The sequence below is a fragment of the Hemitrygon akajei genome, chromosome 22 (assembly GCF_048418815.1).
Source record: "Hemitrygon akajei chromosome 22, sHemAka1.3, whole genome shotgun sequence".
Taxonomy (NCBI): Eukaryota; Metazoa; Chordata; class Chondrichthyes; order Myliobatiformes; family Dasyatidae; genus Hemitrygon; species Hemitrygon akajei.
In genome coordinates this window covers 14,800,459-14,818,923 of record NC_133145.1, presented here as the reverse complement: position 1 = coordinate 14,818,923, position 18,465 = coordinate 14,800,459, and the positions used below count along the sequence as shown (strand labels likewise).

At 40.6% G+C, this 18,465-nt stretch overlaps 1 protein-coding gene across 2 annotated transcripts in view; it reads right to left on the bottom strand.

The window, feature by feature from the left end:
• LOC140714867 (transient receptor potential cation channel subfamily V member 6-like) overlaps positions 1-18,465 on the bottom strand; it is an 84,629-nt gene that overhangs the window by 9,373 nt on the left and 56,791 nt on the right. Inside the window, exon 14 of one of the 2 annotated variants that reach the window (XM_073026550.1) lies at positions 38-144. The exons of the other annotated variant lie outside the window; for it this stretch is intronic. Coding sequence (XP_072882651.1) covers positions 38-144 — 107 coding nt within the window. The remainder of the gene's footprint in view (positions 1-37; positions 145-18,465) is intronic. 2 annotated transcript variants of the gene reach the window in all.

Below are 18,465 nucleotides of genomic sequence, written 5' to 3'. Positions count from 1 at the left end.
CACATCCTTCAAGACTAATAGTGACCTTTGAACTCACCGCATATACCAACTATCTCCAAGTCCATACTGTGTTCCACAAATTCCCTGGCGAGGAAACAACCAGGTTGGGAGTCGCCGCTCAAGGAGGAGAACTGTGGCAACAACCTTGGAATTCAACAAAGGTCAGGTATTAAAACACAGTACCAGGATAAAGTACAAGTTGAAACTTGCCTGGCAATTCACATGGTTAGGCACATAATATAAATTATAAAAGTAGATAAATCTCCAGGTCAATTAAAGTAAAATTGGATAGGTATATGGACAGGAAAGGAATGGAGGGTTATGGGGTGAGTGCAGGTCGGTGGGACTAGGTGAGAGTAAGCATTCGGCATGGACTAAAAGGGCCGAGATGGCCTGTTTCCATGCTGTAATTGTTATATGGTTATATTAAATCTGTAGTGCTGATATGTACTAATTAATTCTAACTAACATCTAATAGTACCCAAGATCTGTCTGACTCTTTTATGGTGTGCAAATTCTCTAATTAATTTTCTTCCTTATATTTCCAATTCTGTTTTTCTAATTCTGAATCTTTGTTATGTTTCCTACTTCCTAGTTCTTGCTTAAACCTTTTCTATCAGCATCAGCATGCTTGCCTATAAAGATAAGGTGTATTTTCCCTGTTGAAGTGCTCCCTGTCTGACCTGATGGGTCTCACCTTCCCCACAATTAATCACAATGCCTCAGGACTCTAAAGACCCCCTTTCAATGCCAATTATCCACCTATGTACTCTCGTGCGACCTCACCACTCAATGGCATATGTCACCAGCAGTAATCCAAGATTACCAGCACTGAGGTCTTGTCACTTTCCTGAACTCTTGCAACTCTTCTGCTGAACCTTATCCTCTCTTCTATTTGTATCATCAGTACTGATGTGGACCATAACTTCTGCTTGTTCATTTCTCACCTTCCAGGATGTTCTACATCTATGAAGTGACATCCTTGACCACAGGAGCAGAGAGGCAATATATCATCTGCTATCACTTCTGCATCAACAAAATCCCCTGCCCATCCTCCTAACTATAGTTCCCTTTCTTGACTTTCCTCCTCCCTCTTTGTATGGCTGAGACACAGCTGATGTCACAAACTTTGGCCAGTCTCCGCATGCCAGGGAACTCCTTCTTGGTCAGTATTCAGAACCAAACTGCTTTCGATCCAAATAACTTCTCTATCTTTGTCTCTTGTTTTCCTTCTGTCCCCTGTTCCACCCTCCCCACCTCTCCCTCCCTCTCAAACAAACTTCTAGAGATGTATAAAGGAGAGAATCCTGATTGGCTGCATCACAGCCTGGTATGAAGGTTCCAAAGCATAGAGACTGCAGATGGTTGTAGATTCAACCAGCTCCATCGCAGGCACAATTCTCCCCACCAAGGACTTCTTTAAGAAATGGAGATTTAGAAGGATGGCATCTATCAATCAGGACCCTCACCACCCAGGACATGCCCTCTTCTCATTACTACCATCAAGGAGGAGGTACAGGAGCCTGAAAACCAACACTCCATAGTTCAGGAACAGCTTCTTCTCCTCTGCCATCATATTTCTGAACACTGCCTCATTAATTCTTTTTTTTTGCACCATTTACATATATTTGTAATTTATGGCAATTTTACGCCTTGCACTGTACCACCACTATACAGATCAGTGAGATGCAGTGAGATTCCACTGAGATGCAACACTGAGCGTCATAGGAAGTCATTCCTGCCTGTGACCATCAAACTTTACAACTCCTCTCTTGGAGTGTCAGACACCCTGAGCCAATAGGCTGGTCCTGGACTAATTTCCACTTGACATTATTTACATTATTATTTAATTATTTATGGTTTTATATTGCTATATTTTTACACTATTCTTGGTTGGTGCGACTGTAACGAAACCCAATTTCCCTCGGGATCAATAAAGTATGTCTGTCTGGCTGTCTGTGATAATAGACTGGATACTGATTCTCAAGCTCCGTGGAGTGCGGTTGAACAGGAGATATGGGAATAAAGGTCCATAATCCATTGAAAGTGGCATCACAGGGAGACATGGTTATAAAGAAAGCTTTTGACACATTGGCTTTCATAATCAAAATACAGGGCATGTTATGTTGAAGTTGTATAAGATTATCAATAAGGCCTAATTTAAAGCATGGTGTGCAGTTTTGATCACCTACCTACAGGAAAGATGTAAATAAGGTTGAAAGAGTACAGAGAAAAATTACAAGGATGTTGCTGGGTCTGTAGGACCTGAGTTATAAAGAAAGATTGAATAGGTTAGGTCTTTATTCCTTGGAATGTAGAAGATTGAGAGGGGATTTGATCAAGGTATACAAAATTATGAGGAGTTTAGATAAGGTAAATTACAAGCTGGCTGTTTTCACTAAGGTTGGGTGGGACTACAACCAGAGGTCATGGGTTAAGGGTGAAAGGTGAAAAGTTAAACGTTTAAGGGGAACACAAGGGGAAACTTCTTCACTATGAGGGTTGTAAGAGTGTAGAACAAGCTGCCAGCACAAGTGGTGCATGTGAGCTCAATTTCAAAGCTTAAGAGAAGTTTCGATAGGTACATGGGTGGTCAGGGTATGGAGGGCTGTGGGCCTGGTGCAAGTTAATATGAGTAGGCAGTTTAAATGGTTTGGCACGGATGAGATGGGTCAAATGGCTTGCTTCTGTACTATACTTTTCTATGACTCTAGGATGTACATCTTTTACAACATGCTATTCACAAAATGCAGCCTCTAAGGTGGTCTACACCTCAAAGTGGGCGATATTGCCCCACCCCATCTCCGGGGATGGTGGAGTGGCACTCGGTAAGCTAGGAGAGCAGCTGAGGGATTACAGACTTAATTTAAGAAATTAAATACTTATTATAAGTATTTGATACTCATAATCGATTATAATGATCACGTAATCACCCGATCTCTTGCTAACCCACTGTTGTCTTTGACTTTGCTTGAACAGCGTGACAGCTGTTGGAAAGGAATGTGACTCTTCTATATTTGGCATATCGTGAGAAATTTGGACCAAAGAAATCATGCCACACATTATTGCCGTTCACTACTGTAGTACAGTTTTAGATAGGACAATTCCTATACTCTAATCATGCAGTGACACAATTCATGTGAATTAGGGAATGCCATTCAATGGGGTTAAGTTCAGAATCTGTCCTTTTGAATGATCTTGATAGCATTTCTCTAGGCCACAGCCTAACTGAGATATTGCTACCTCCACTTTATGTACTTTCAGGTAGAGAGTCATTTTTTTCCTGAACTATGATGACATCATAACTTTCCCCTTTTTTGATCGCAGCACAGGAGGTTGAACTTAAACAACAGGAGATTGACCGTGGACATGAATCCATAATGAAAATGGCAGAAGCAGACCAAATGAAATATAAGTGTTAATGGTATAGAGTGGAGTATCTGGAAAATGGATTTAATCCAGCACCAAGCAACCAACAGCAGCCAATATCGCGTGAAAAAGCTTTTTTCAAATGAGGCAATGAAACTATCCATTCCATGAACATTTTGAGAATACATTTTGATAAAGCAAACAAGAACTTGGCTTATTTTCAGTCACTCCGTGAAAACTTTCAGAAATGGAAAACATTTCAAACTGTGTTTGCCAGCACTTCACACAAAACAGTGATGGTTTCCGTGCTTAATACAACATTTCATTGTCCATTGCTAAATCTGGAAAGCTCCATACATTGGAATAAGAACAGATTCTTCCAACAAAAGGGGATATTCTGAGTACGGTTTTGCATAAATCACCAAACCAAATAATTTAAACAATTCTGTTCAGTGACAGCTCTGTTCAAAGATGAATAGATGAAATGTCTGAGACACATTGTGCAACAACAGAATTTGCTCTGCAGTTTTATCAATCAACTTTGTAGGGTAACAAATCTTTGCTTCTTCATTTTATAAAAGATGAAAGCATGGTTCAAGAGTTATTATTTGCAAGGTGACTAGAGCAGATACGAAGGTGAAGTCAATATTTGGGGTTGTTGAGCAATTTTTTCAAAGAGGACATTTCTGTCACCAGCATTCTTATCAGTACATTCTTCGGAGCAAGGAGGCTGCGAGTGAATGGCTGATTTTGGGAGCGAAGGCAGTTTTTACTACACGGGGTAAAAGAGAGGCAAGACTGCGCAGGTGCGTGTCATCAGCCAGTACAGCACAAAAAGTTTAAAAAGGCAAGGGATCTTCAATGGTTTTTGATTTGGAGCAAGAAGGCTGCGAGTGAATGGCTGATTTCAGGAGCGAAGGCAGTTTTTACTACACGGGTTAAAAGAGACGCAAGATTGCGCAGGCACGTGTCATCAGCCAGTAGAGTGTGAAAGGTTTAAAAAGATAAGGAATCTTCAACAGTTTTTGATTTGGAGCAAGAAGGCTGCAAGTGAATGGCTGATTTCGGGAGAGAAGGCAGTTTTTACTACACAGGGTAAAAGAGAGGCAAGACTGCGCAGGTGCATAACATCAGCCAGTAGAGCACGAAATGTTTAAAAAGAAGACCACCATATCCAGTGGTCAGCGTTTGGAACAGGCAGCGAAATGAGAGGCAGCAGAGTGATAGGGCTTTGGCTCAACAGGCTTAGGCAGTAACGGGATGAGGCGAGATAGGTTTTACCTGTGTTAATTGCAGAAAGGAGCAAGTATGTGTGTGAGGCCAGTGTTCTGTGCTCAGTGTCAGATGAGGGATGCCCTGGAGTCTCCCAGCCTCCCGGACAGCCATATGTGCACCCAGTGTGTCGAGCTGCAGCTCCAAAGGGACCAAGTTACTACAAGTTACTAGTTACTACCAAGTTACTACTAAGAACTAGAGATGCAGCTTGATGACCTTCTCCTGTTCAGGGAGAGTAAGGAGGTGATAGAGAGGAATTATGGGCAGGTGGTCACACCGAGGCCATGGGGGACAAACAAGTGAGTCACAGTCAGGAGGGGGAAGGGGAAGAGTCAGGTACTAGAGAGTACCCCAGTGGCTTTACCCCTTGACAATATAATTCCTGTTTGAGTACAGTTGGTGGGGGAGCACAGCCTATCTGGGGGAAGCGACAGTGGCCGTGCCTCTAGCACAGAGTCCGGCTCTGTGGCTCAGAAGGGTAGGGAAAGGAAGAGGAAGGCAGTAGTGATAGGGGACTCTATAGTCAGACAGGTGATTCTCTGGATGCAGGAAAGAAACTCCAATGGTAGTTTGCCTCCCAGGTGCCAGGGTCTGGGATGTTTTAGATTGTGTCCAAGATATCCTGCAGTGGGAGGGAGAACAGCCAGAGGCCGTGGTACATATTGGTAAGCAGGACCGCAAAGGTAGTAAATCTCGGAATTACTGCCTCTGCCACGTGACAGTGAGAATAAGAATAGAATGAGGTGGAGGATAATTGTGTGGCTGAGGGATTGGAGCAGGGGGCAGGGATTCAGATTTCTGGATCATTGTGACCTTCTTTGGGGCAGGTGTGACCTGTACAAAAAGGACGGGTTGCACTTGAATCCCAGGGGGAGCAATATCCCAGTGGGGAGATTTTCTAAGGCTACTGGGGAGAGTTTAAACTAGAATTGTTGGGGGGTGGGAACCAAACTGAAGAGACTGAGGAAGAGGCAGCTGGTTCACAAATAGAGAAAGCTAGGAGACAGTGTGTGAGGGAGAATAGGCAGGTGATAGAGAAGGGACGCGCTCAGACCGAAGGTTTGAGATGTGTCTGTTTTAACGCAAGGAGTGTTGTGAACAAAGTGGATGAGCTTAGAGTGTGGATCAGCACTTGAAGGTATGATGTGGTGGCCATTACAGAGACTGGGATGGCTCAGGGACAGAAATGGTTACTTCAAGTGCTGGGTTTTAGATGTTTCAGAAAGGACAGGAAGGAGGCAAAAGAGGTGGGGGCGTGATCAGAAATAGTGTGACGGGTGCAGAAAAGGTGGACGCCATGGAGGGATTGTCTGTACAAAGTCTCTGTGGGTGGAGATTAGGAATAGGAAGGGGTCAATAACTTTACTGGGTGTTTATTATAGGTCACCGAACAGTAGCAGAGATATCAAGGAGTAGATAGGGAAACAGATCCTGGAAAGGTGTAATAATGAGTTGTTGTGATGGGAGATTTTAATTTCCCAAATATCAATTGGCATCTCCCTACAGCAAGGGGTTTAGGTGGGGTAGAGTTTGTTAGGTATGTTCAGGAAGGTTTCTTGACACAATATGTAGATAAGCCTACAAGAGGAGAGGCTGTACTTGATTTGGTACTTGGAAATGAACCTGGTCAGGTGTTTGATCTCTCAGTGGGAGAGCATTTTGGAGATATTGATATAATTCTGCCTCCTTTACAATAGCATTGGAAGAGATAGGAACAGACAAGTTAGATTGTCATTGTTAGAAAGTCAGCATGGCTTTGTCAGCATGGCATGGCATGGCTTTGTCAAGGGCCGGTTGTGCCTTCCGAGCCTGATTGAATTTTTAAAAGATGCATCTAAACACATTGATGAAGGAAGAGTAGTAGAAGTAGTGTATATGGATTTCAGCAAGGCATTTGATAAGGTACCCCATGCCAGGCTTATTGAGAAGGTAAAGAGGCATGGGATTCAAGGGGACATTGCTTTGTGGATCCTTAACTGGCTTGCCCACAGAAGGCAAAGAGTGGTTGTAGATGGGTCATATTCTGCATGGAGGTTGGCCTCAGGGATCTGTTCTGGGACCCTTACTCTTCGTGATTTTTATAATTGACCTGGATGAGGAAATGGAGGGATAGGTTAGTAAGTTTGTTGATGACACTAAGGTTCGAGGTGTTGTGGATAGTGTGGAGGGCTGTCTGAGGTTACAGCGGGACATTGATAGGATGCAAAACTGGGCTGAGAAGTGGCAGATGGCGTTCAAGTGGGAAGTGGTTCATTTTTTTAAGGTCAAATATGATGGCAGAATATACTATAAATTGTAAGTCTCTTGGCAGTGTGAAGGATCAGAGGGATCTTGGGGTCCGAGTCCATAGGATGCTCAAAGCAGCTGCGCAGATTGACTCTGTGGCTAAGAAGGCCTACAGTGTGTTGGTCTACATCAATCGTGGAATTAAATTTAGGAGCCGAGAAGTAATGTTGCAGCTATATAGGACCCTGCTCAGAACTCACTTGGAGTACTGTGCTCATATCTGGTTGCCTCACTACAGAAAGGATGTGGAAGCCATAGAAAGGGTTCACAGGAGATTTACAAGGATGTCGCCTGGATTGGGGAGCATGCTTTATGAGAATAGGTTGAGTGAACTCGGCCTTTTCTCCTTGGAGTGATGGAGGGTGAGAGGTGACCTAATAGAGATGTATAAGATGATGAGAGGCATTGATTGTGTGGATAGTCAGAGGCTTTTTCCGAGGGCTGGAATGATTGCCACAAGAGGACACAGGTTTAAGATGCTGGGGAATAGGTACAGAGGAGATGTCAGGGGTATGTCTTTTTACTCAGAGAGTGGCGAGTGCATGGAATGCGCTGCCTGCAATGGTGGTGGAGGCGGATATGATAGAGTCTTTTAAGAGACTTTTGAATAGGTACATGGAGCTTAGAAAATTAGAAGGCTATGGGTAAGCCTAGTAATTTCTAAGGTAGGGACATGTTCGGCACAACTTTGTGGGCTGAAGACAGACAGACATACTTTATTGATCCTGAGGGGCAGTTTGGTTTCATTACAGCACCACCAACTAAGAATAGTGGAGAAATATAGCAATATAAAACCATAAGTAATTAAATAATAATAAGTTAATCATGCCAAGTGGAAATAAGTCCAGGACCAGCCTATTGGCTCAGGGTGTCTGACACTCTGAGGGAGGAGTTGTAAAGTTTGATGGCCACAGGTATTGTGCTGTAGGTTTTCTATGTTTCTATTCTTGCTTGTGCAAAATGAGACACCATCAATGACAGATTGCCTCCATAGGGTTTTTACTTTCTTTAAAAAAACTGTACCTAACTCATTTATCATTCTCTGTGTAATGCCAGACAACATCTTCTCAGATAAAAACCTACCTATGCACAAATAATTAAATACTGTTATAACAGCAGTAAATAAAGTCAAGTTGCATAGCCTCAGTTTTCAACTATTTTGAGAGCTTTGCATTGAGAATGATAACAGTTTCATTGCTTGCTGTTACACACAGAAGTCAGATGGCTCTTAAAAGGAAATTGCCTGAGATGCTTTTATGTGATTTTTGAAACTGCGTTAAAATTCTCTGAAGACTCCAATGGTTCATTCAGTAATCAAATCAAGAATATTAGGAATGCCATTGCTTATTTGTTAGAATTATTCACAAAGTTTAATGAAATCAATCTTCAACTGCAAGGAATTTTTGTGAATCTTATCAAACTCAAATCAGCCATTTCTACATTTCTGCCCAAGTTAACTCTATTTAAGTGAAGATTGGCCATCGTGACCTTTTCCAATTTCCAAGCCGCTCTGAGTTGGAAGAGAAAGAAGGAATACCAGATGATGATCTCAAGTATACTGTGTCCAACTGGATGAGATGCATAAAGAAATGTCAGAGAGATTTCAGGACTTCTTTCAATTCAAATTCCAGATTGGGCAATAAATCCATTCCTGAACACTGATCAGGAGGAAGAACTGATCTCGCTACTAAATGACTTTGAGCTGAAGCTGAAGTTCATAGAAATCATCTTGAGATTTTTGGTTGCAGAAGGATAATTCTGAATGCTTTCCTGCACCTTAGGAAAAGGCCACAATGTTCAGCCTGATGCTGAGAAGCTGATATCACTGCACCAAGCCCATCCATCTCATTGAAAAGGGAAATGCAATGAAATAGTTGATTTTTTAAGTTGCTTTCTGTAGTTTTTTAAAAAAACTTTGCAATCCTCTATCTTCCCACTAATTTTAGCTTTGTTGTATGCCCTTTCTTTTGCTTTTACAATAGCTTTGACTTCCCTTGTCAGCCATCTTTGTACTATTTTACCATTTGAGTATTTCTTCATTTTTGGAATACATTAGTCCTGCACCTTCTTCATTGTCCCCAGAAATGCACACCATTGCTGCTCTGCTGACATCCCTGCCAGCAGCTCCTTCCAATTTACTTTGACCAACTCCTCTCTCATACCATTGTAATTTCCCTTACTCCACTGAAATACTGCTACATCAGACTTTACTTTCTCCCTGTCATATTTCAAGTTGATCTCAGTCATATTGTGATCACTGGTTCCTAAGGGTTCTTTTACCTCAAGCTCCCTAATTGCCTCTGGTTCACTACTTAACACCCAATCCAGTATAGCTGATCCCCTAGTAGGCTCAATGATAAACTGTTCTAAAAAGCCATCTCTTAGGCATTCAACAAACTTACACTTTAAGATCCATTACCAGCCTGATTTTTCCAATCGATCTGCATGTTAAAATCTTCCATGACTACCATAACATTGCCCTTTCCACATGCCTTTTCTATTTCCTGTTGTAATCTGTGGTCCACCTCCTAGCCACTGTTGGGAGGCTTGCATATAACTGCCATCAACGTCCTTTTACCCTTGCAGTTTCTTAACTCAACCCATAAGGATTCAACATCCTCCGATCCTATGTCACATCTTTCTTCTGATTTGATGCCATTCTTCACCAGTAGAGCCACACCACCCCCTCTGCCCACCTTCCTTTCCCTCTGATATAACGTGTAACCTTGCACATTCAGCTCCCACTACAACCATCCTTCAGCAACGATTCAGTCATTTTCAATCTTTTTTTTAATGATTTTTTAAAAAAAAAGAATAGATATAAATCAGAGGAGAAGTTATATCAAATGCATAATGCAATAAATGTACAAACAACGAAAGGGATGTATACTGTCAAAGTCATGTAAATAGACTATTAGGCTATTGTGTATAAACAAAGAACAACTCCTCCTCTTGGCAATTCATACAAAAAAAAGACTGGAAATTTTTTATAATGAGAAAAAAACCCCACTAAACTAACCTAAAACAAAAAAAGAGACTGGGCTTTGAGGATAAAATTACAAAAGAAAAAAGAAAACATCCTTCTGATCAGCTCTGAACTTTCACAGAGAAAAAGGGAAAAAAAACAAGAGAGAAAAAAAAGAAAAAAAATTTACCTAAAAAAATAGAGAAAGAGAAAAAAATCAGATCATATGAAAATATTGAATAAAAGGTCACCAGGTTTGCTCAAATTTAAAAGATGTATCAAACATCCAACTTCTAATTTTCTCCAAACTTGAACAGGACATAATGGAAGAGAGCCAAAGAAAAACAGTAGGTGGATTAGAATCTTCCCAGTATAACAAAATAGCTCTCCTTGCCAATAAAGTTGAAAAGGCTATCGCATGTTGATCGGAAGCAGGAACATTTCCTGCTTCCTTTGGAATAATCCCAAAGATTGTTGTAAGTGAATTAGGTTGTAAGTCCACACCTATGACTTTTGATAACGTTCTAAAAACATCTCTCCAAAAATTATTTAACTTTGTACAGGACCAAAACATATGAGTTAGAGTAGCCACCTCAGCGTTACATTTATCACTGGTGGGGCTTATATTAGAAAAAATATGCGCTGGTTTATCTTTTGACATATGCGCCCTGTGCACTATCTTAAGCACGTTTTTTATTAAGCACTTATTTCCCAAGCACATTTAACCTTATCATTAAGCATCATACATGCATTCATTAACTGTTTATATATAATGGCTATCAATCGTTTTTGAGATGGTTTAAGCTGAAAAATAGCATCTATCATATTTGGTAAATGAACAAATGGATAATTCGGTAAAAAAATCACATAAAAAATTCCTAACTTGTAAGTATCTAAAAAAATGTGCATTAGATATATATTTATCCACTAGCTGCGAAAGAGACATTAAACAGTCCTCTAAAAACAAATCTAAAAAAGTTTTTATTCTCTTAGTTTTCCATATTAAAAAAGCCTTATCTGGAGTTGATGGTTTAAAGAAAAATTTAAAATGGATATTACTAGAGAGTACAAAGTTAATTAAATCAAAAAATCTGCAAAACTGAAACCAAATTTTTAAAGTATGTTTAACAATAGAACTAAAATCTTGTCTACTTATCCTGGAGAACAAAAAAGGAAGAGGAGCTCCCAGTAAAGAAGCCAAAGAAAACCCCCTTACCGAATTCTCCTCCAAATGTAACCATGAAGGACAGTCCTGGTTATCTATACCATGAATCCAAAAGGTGATATAACGAATATTAATTGCCCAATAATAAAATCTAAAGTTTGGTAGCACCAGTCCTCCATCTTTTTTTGATTTTTGCAGTAAAGATTTATTCACTCTGGAGCTTTTATTATTCCAAATGTATGACAGGATCATGGAATCTATTCTATCAAAAAACATTTTCGGGACAAAGGATGGAACTGTTTGAAATGTATGTAAAAATATCAGTAAAATTACCATTTTATAGCATTTATTCGACCAATTAATGACATCGAAGTAGGCGACCATTTGGAAAATGTTTGTTGTGCGTATTCAATTAGAGGAAAGAAATTATATTTATATAGGTCATTAAAATTTTTAGTAATTTTAATACCAAGATAAATAAAATAATTTTTAGCAATATTAAAAGGTATTTGATCATAATAATCAGAGTAATTATTAATAGGAAATAATTCACGTTTATGTAAGTTTAGTTTATATCCAGAAAAAATACTAAATTCAGTAAATATAAATAACATAAAGGGAATAGATTCCCTAGGGTCTGGAATGTAAACTAATAAATCATCTGCATATAATGAAACCTTATGTAGTTTATCCTCCTCTCTTAATACCCTGTATAGAATTAGAATCCCTAAGAGCAAGTGGTTCTAAAACCAAATTAAATAATAAAGGACTGAGAGGACAACCTTGATAGGTTCCTCTATATAATCTAAAATAAGGAGACTTTTGATTATTAGTTCTAACTGCTGCCACTGGGGCTTGATAAATCAGTTTGATCCAGGAAATAAATCCCGGACTGAAAATAAACCTCTTCAAAACCTGAAGCAAATAAGGCCATTCCACCCTGTCAAAAGCTTTCTCTGCATCCAGAGACACAATACATTCAGATTCTTTAACTGAGGGGGAATAGATGATATTTAACAATCTTCAAATATTAAAATGTGAATACCTATTTTTAATAAATCTAGTTTGATCATTTGAGATAACAGTAGGCAAAATATTCTCAAGTAGGCTAAAATCTTAGAGAAAATTTTAAAATCCACATTCAGTAAGGAGATAGGTCTATAGGATGCACATTCCGATAAATCTTTTCCTTTTTTAGGAATTAATGAAATTAATGCCTCATAAAAAGTTTTTAGAAGATTCCCAGAGGATATAGAATCAGTGAAAGTTTGACAAAGATGTAGTGTAAGCATTTCATTGAAGGTCTTATAAAATTCCACTGTATATCCATCTGGTGTCGGAGCTTTCCCTAATTGCATAGAGGATACAGCTTTAGCTATTTCCTCTTATTTAATAGGTGCATCTAGTATATTAATATCTTGAGTCAAAATTTTGAGGTATATTTCATTTTTACAAGAATCTGTTCATAATAAAAGTATTGCCAGAGAATTGAGATTTATAAAGATTGGAATAGAAACCCATAAATATCTTATTAATTTCATAAGGGTCTAACGTTTCAATTCAGTTCCACATGGTAGGCTTATTCAGAAAGTCAGAAGGCATGGGATCCAGGGAAGTTTGGCCAGGTGGATTCAGAATTGGCTTGCCTGCAGAAGGCAGAGGGTTGTGGTGGAGGGAGTACATTCAGATTGGAGGGTTGTGACTAGTGGTGTCCCACAAGGATCTGTTGTGGGACCTCTACTTTTTGTGATTTTTATTAACGACCTGGATGTGGGGGTAGAAGGGTGGGTTGGCAAGTTTGCAGACGACACAAAGGTTAGTGGTGTTGTAGATAGTGTAGAGGATTGTCGAAGATTGCAGAGAGACATTGATAGGATGCAGAAGTGGGCTGAGCAGTGGCAGATGGAGTTCAACCTGGAGAAGTGTGAGGTGGTACACTTTGGAAGGACAAACTCCAAGGCAGAGTACAAAGTAAATGGCAGGATACTTGGTAGTGTGGAGGAGCAGAGGGATCTGGGGGTACATGTCCACAGATCCCTGAAAGTTGCCTCACAGGTAGATAGGGTAGTTAAGAAAGCTTATAAGTTAGCTTTCATAAGTCGAGGGATAGAGTTTAAGAGACGTGATGTAATGATGCAGCTCTATAAAACTCTAGTTAGGCCACACCTGGAGTACTGTGTCCAGTTCTGGTCGCCTCACTATAGGAAGGATGTGGAAGCATTGGAAAGGGTACAGAGGAGATTTACCAGGATGCTGTCTGGTTTAGAGAGTATGGATTATGATCAGAGATTAAGGGAGCTAAGGCTTTACTCTTTGGAGAGAAGGAGGATGAGAGGAGACATGATAGAGGTGTACAAGATATTAAGAGGAATAGACAGAGTGGACAGCCAGCGCCTCTTCCCCAGGGCACCGCTGCTCAGTACAAAAGGACATGGCTTTAAGTTAGGGGGAGGGAAGTTCAAGGGGGATAATAGAGGAAGGTTTTTTACTCAGAGAGTGGTTGGTGCGTGGAATGCACTGCCTGAGTCAGTGGTGGAGGCACACACACTAGTGAAGTTTAAGAGACTACTAGACAGGTATATGGAGGAATTTAAGATGGGGGTTATATGTGAGGCAGGGTTTGAAGGTCAGCACAACATTGTGGGCCGAAGGGCCTGTAACGTGCTGTACTATTCTTTGTTCTATGTTCTATCTGGTCTACATATTTTCAAAATCTGTCTTCTGACTATGTTTGCCTTTAACTGACCTGCCAAAAGTATATCTCCATGTATATAAAATAAACTTTTAGATTTAAAAATTTGCTGTTCGATGGGAAAGGTCAGAAGCAAATCATATTGTGTTTGAAGTCAACCCGTTCCTTATATAGATCTTCAGTAGATTTTACTGAATACACTTTATCTCTCTAATTTTAAGCACTAACAGTTCCACTTTAGTTTTCTTTCTTAAAGCTGCTGAATGTGAAATTATCTGTCCCCTAAGAAAAGATTTCATTGTGTCCCATATAATCAAATTTGACATTCCTTCAATTGTATTAAGTTCAAAAAATATAGAAATTTGCTCCTTAATAAAACTAACAAAGGCTGGATCCTGTAACAATACGGAATTCAATCTCCACTGTGGCATTTTCAAAATAACTATCAGAGAGCTTCAGGGTTAATTTCAGAGGCGCGTGATCCGACAACACAATGACATCATATGCATACTCAACAACTGAGTGTAGCAAGCGTGTGTCTTGAAGAAAGTAATCAATTCTTGAGTATTTATGATGAACGTGTGAAAAAAAAGAAAAATCTTTGTCATTAGGGTGTTTATATCTCCAGATATCGACCAGGTCATATTCTAGTAGAAAAGAATTAATACAGGTTGCCACTTTATTAGGAGGTGCCGGATTGGTTGATGATCTGTCAATCGCCAGATTCAGACAGCAATTGAAGTCACCACCTATGATCATATTCATTCAGTTTCAGTAGCTCAGAAAAAAACTTCTTAAAAAATTCAGAACTGTCTGAATTAGGTGCAGACCCAAAGCTACCTTTGACCACATAATAAACCAGTAACAATTAAATATCTTCCAGTCGAATCAGTAATAGTATTAAAATGTACAAAAGGGATTTTAGAGTGAACAAAAGTAGATACCCCTCACACTTTATTAGTCGATAAAGAATGATATAAAGGATCTTTCCATAATTTGAAAAAAAGATCTTCATCCTGTCTCCGTACATGTTTCTTGCACAAAAATAATAACTGCATTAAGTGTTTCTAATTTCTTAAAAATCTTTTTACACTTAATAGGATGATTCATGTCATTCAGATTCCAAAAGATTATATTAATTTTATTAACATCCTTGTTTAAGATTTAATTTAAAGTTTTAATAAAGAAAACTATTGCGCAAGCGCACATTAATCCAAAAGGAACAGATTTGACCAGAAGTGACGACATATTTGAGAGAAAATGTCCATCAACAGAACCGCCCAATTGAGAAAAAAAACCTATTCTAATAGCCCCCCTCCCACAAAGCCCAAAAAAAAGTGACCAATAGGATGATCGCATGCTAAGTTAATGACCCTTAACCCTGTCCTCCATTTTGCAGCTATATTAAAAAAAATGAGATATTCATCCCACCGAATCTAGCCATAATAAAAGAGATAAACAAATTTCAAAAACTGCAATGTTATGTCTAACAATAATAAAAACGTAACTGTCGTCGGCCAGCTTAAATTCATCTAAAGTATATTAATCATGTATTCAGAAAAGAATAAATCCAAGCAAATAATATTACAACTGAAGTTCATTCTTTCAAAAACAATTTACAATTTGTAAAAAAAAATGTGATATATATATATATATATATATATATCAAACCTAAAGCTATATTAATATTGAGACAAGCGAAAAGATAAAAAAAATAATTCAAACCAGGTCCTATACAGACCTCTATAATATGATACAGGTTTCCTACAAAGCAACGATTCAGTGATGACTACAACATCATACCTGGCAATCTGTAATAATGCAACAAGATCATCCACCTTATTTCTTATACTATGTGCATTTAGATGAAACACCTTGAGTACCGTACTTGCTATCCTTTCTGATTCTACATCCTTAATGTTTTTAAACCCTCCCCAACAGCTCTAACAAACCTGCCCGCAAAAATGTTGGTCCCCCTCGGATTCAGATGCAACTTGTCAGTTTTGAGCAGGTCGTATTGACCAGAAAAGATTCCAATGATTCAAGAACCTGAAACCCTGCACTTGCTTCTCAGCCACGTATTTATCTCCCAAGTTATCCTGTTTCTACCCTCACTGGCAAATCCCTCTAACAACTATCCCAAATATCATATCTGCTGAAATCCATTCTTGTTATCTGAATCTGAGGGTAGATCTTAAACTTCTTCGTGACTTGGAACAACAAGGAGGAAAAAAAAACACAAAGGAAAGATGAGAGAGAGAAAGTAAAGGAACACAGAAAACACTAAGAGTGACCACTTGGTACTCTATAACTACACACAAAACACCAGAGGAATTCAGCAGGTCTGGCAGCATCTACTCAGAGAAATGGATAGTCAACATTTTGGGCTGAGATAGTATCTACTATGTTCCTTAGCAAAGATTTCCAACTAAAATTCCAAAAAACTGACTCAGCCTCCACTGAGAATATTTAACTAGCAATCAGTTCTTGCCAATCAACTCATAAACTGTAGCCACCACTTGCAAGTAGCTTTTTTACCACTAATTAACAATGGGGAATTGATGAGTTAATATTGAAATTAAATGATCAATGTAACCACATAGGTAAGAAAATTCTAGAATGGAATCAAGCCTGAAAACCTCTAGTTACACAAATCCCGAGTTGTGAACTTGGCATGTCATGAAATTGATTTCTTGCGTTGCTTGGATGGATGCACCAGATGATGCATCACTGTCTTCTCCAAGCAAGTACTCTACCTTCTCTGCACACAGGAGGTCTCAGAAAGTCTATCTTACTCTCTCTAGCTATCCATCCAATAGGATGATGATGGTTCCTTTCAGTCAGTTAGTGGGTTTGATATGTGCATCCTGGAGTGGCTGTACAGGCCAATCCTTGATAGGCACTGCTTGCCTCATATTTACGTACACGACGCTGGAAGAACTCAGCAGGTCAGGCAGCATCTGTGAGAAAAGAGTAGCCAACGTTTTGGGCCAAGACCCTTCATCAGGAATGGGGGGGGTGGGGAAGAGAGGGCCGAAGCCCAGTAATAGAGATAGGGGAGGGGGAAGGGCTAGAGGCACCAGGTGGAGAACCAATCAGAGGAAGAATAAAGGGGGGAGGGGATAAGCATGAAAGAACTGTAGAAATAAAGGAGCAGGAAGTTGAAAGGGGAGAGGGGCAGAGAGGGACCTAGGATGGGGGGAAGGGGGAGGGAATTACTGGAAATTAGAGAATTCAATGTTCATACCGCCAGACTGGAGGCTACCCAGACGGTGTTGCTCCTCCAACCTGAGTTTGGCCTCAACATGGCAGTAGAGGAGGCCATGTATGGACATATCTAGATGGGAATGAGAGGCAGAGTTGAAGTGGGTGGCAACCAGGAGGTCCTGTCTATTGTGACGGACAGAGCGGAAGTGCTCAATGAAGCGATCCCCCAATCTGAATCGGGTATTTAAGGGAATCGGGTAAATTAAGTGAATTTAAGGGCTGGGTGAAAGTTAGAGGCAAAGTTGATGAAATTGACGAGCTCAGCATGGGTGCAGGAAGCAGCACCAATGTAGTCGTTGATGTAGCGGAGGAAAAGTTGGGGAGTGGTGCCAGTATAGATTTGGAGCATAGACTGTTCCACATAACCCACAAAGAGGCAGGCATAGCTGGGGCCCATGCGAGTGCCCATGGCTACACCCTTGATCTGGAGAAAGTGGGAAGAAACAAAGGAGAAGTTATTGAGAGTTAGAACAAGCTCCGCCAACCGGAGGAGTGTGGTGGTGCTGGGGAACTGGTGGGGTCTGTTATCCAAAAAGTAGCGGAGGGCTTTGAGGCCTTCTTGATGTGGGATGGAGGTGTATAAGGATTGAACATCCATGGTAAAAATGAAGCGGTCGGGGCCGGGGAATTGGAAGTTATTGAAGAGGTGAAGGTCATGGGATGTATACTGGATGTAGGTGGGGAGAGTCTGAACTATGGGGTCCAAGTAGGCAGACACAAGTTCGGTGGGGCAGGAGCAGGCTGAAACTATGGGTCTGTCTGGAGAGTCAGGCTTGTGGATCTTGGGGAGGACGTAAAACTGAGCTGTGCGGGGTGTGGGAATTATGAGTTTTTTGGCTGAGGGAGGGTGTCCGGAGTTGATGAGTGTGGAGATGGTGCGGGAGACAGTGGATTGATGTTTTTTGGTGGGGTCCTGTGGCAGGGGTAAGTACGAGGAGGTGTCAGCGAGCTGCTGTTTGGCCTCAGTGAGGTAGAGGTCCGTCTGCCAGACTACTACAGCATCACCTTTGTCTGCAGGTTTGATGGTGAGGTTGGGGTTAGTGCGGAGAGAGTAAAGGGCAGTGCGTTCAGAGGGAGTGAGGTTAGAATAGGAGAGAGGGGTGGTGAAGTTGAGACGGTTGATGTCTCGGCGACAGTTAGAGATGAAAAGGTCGAGAGCAAGTAGAAGGCTCGATGGGGGTGTCCAGGAGGAGGAGGATCATAGAAGCCGGGAGAATGGATCATCACTGGGGGGAGGGGGGGAATCCTTGTTGAAGTAGTAGGCTCGGAAACGTAGGCAGCGGAAGAAGAGCTCAGCATCATGGCGGGCATGGAACTCACTGAGGTGGGGGCGGAGGGGGATAAAAGTGAGGCCCTTACTGAGGACAGAGCGTTCTGCCTCAGATAGGGGAAGGTCAGGGGGGATGGCGAAGACATGGCAAGAGTTGGGACTGGGGTTAAGTGGGG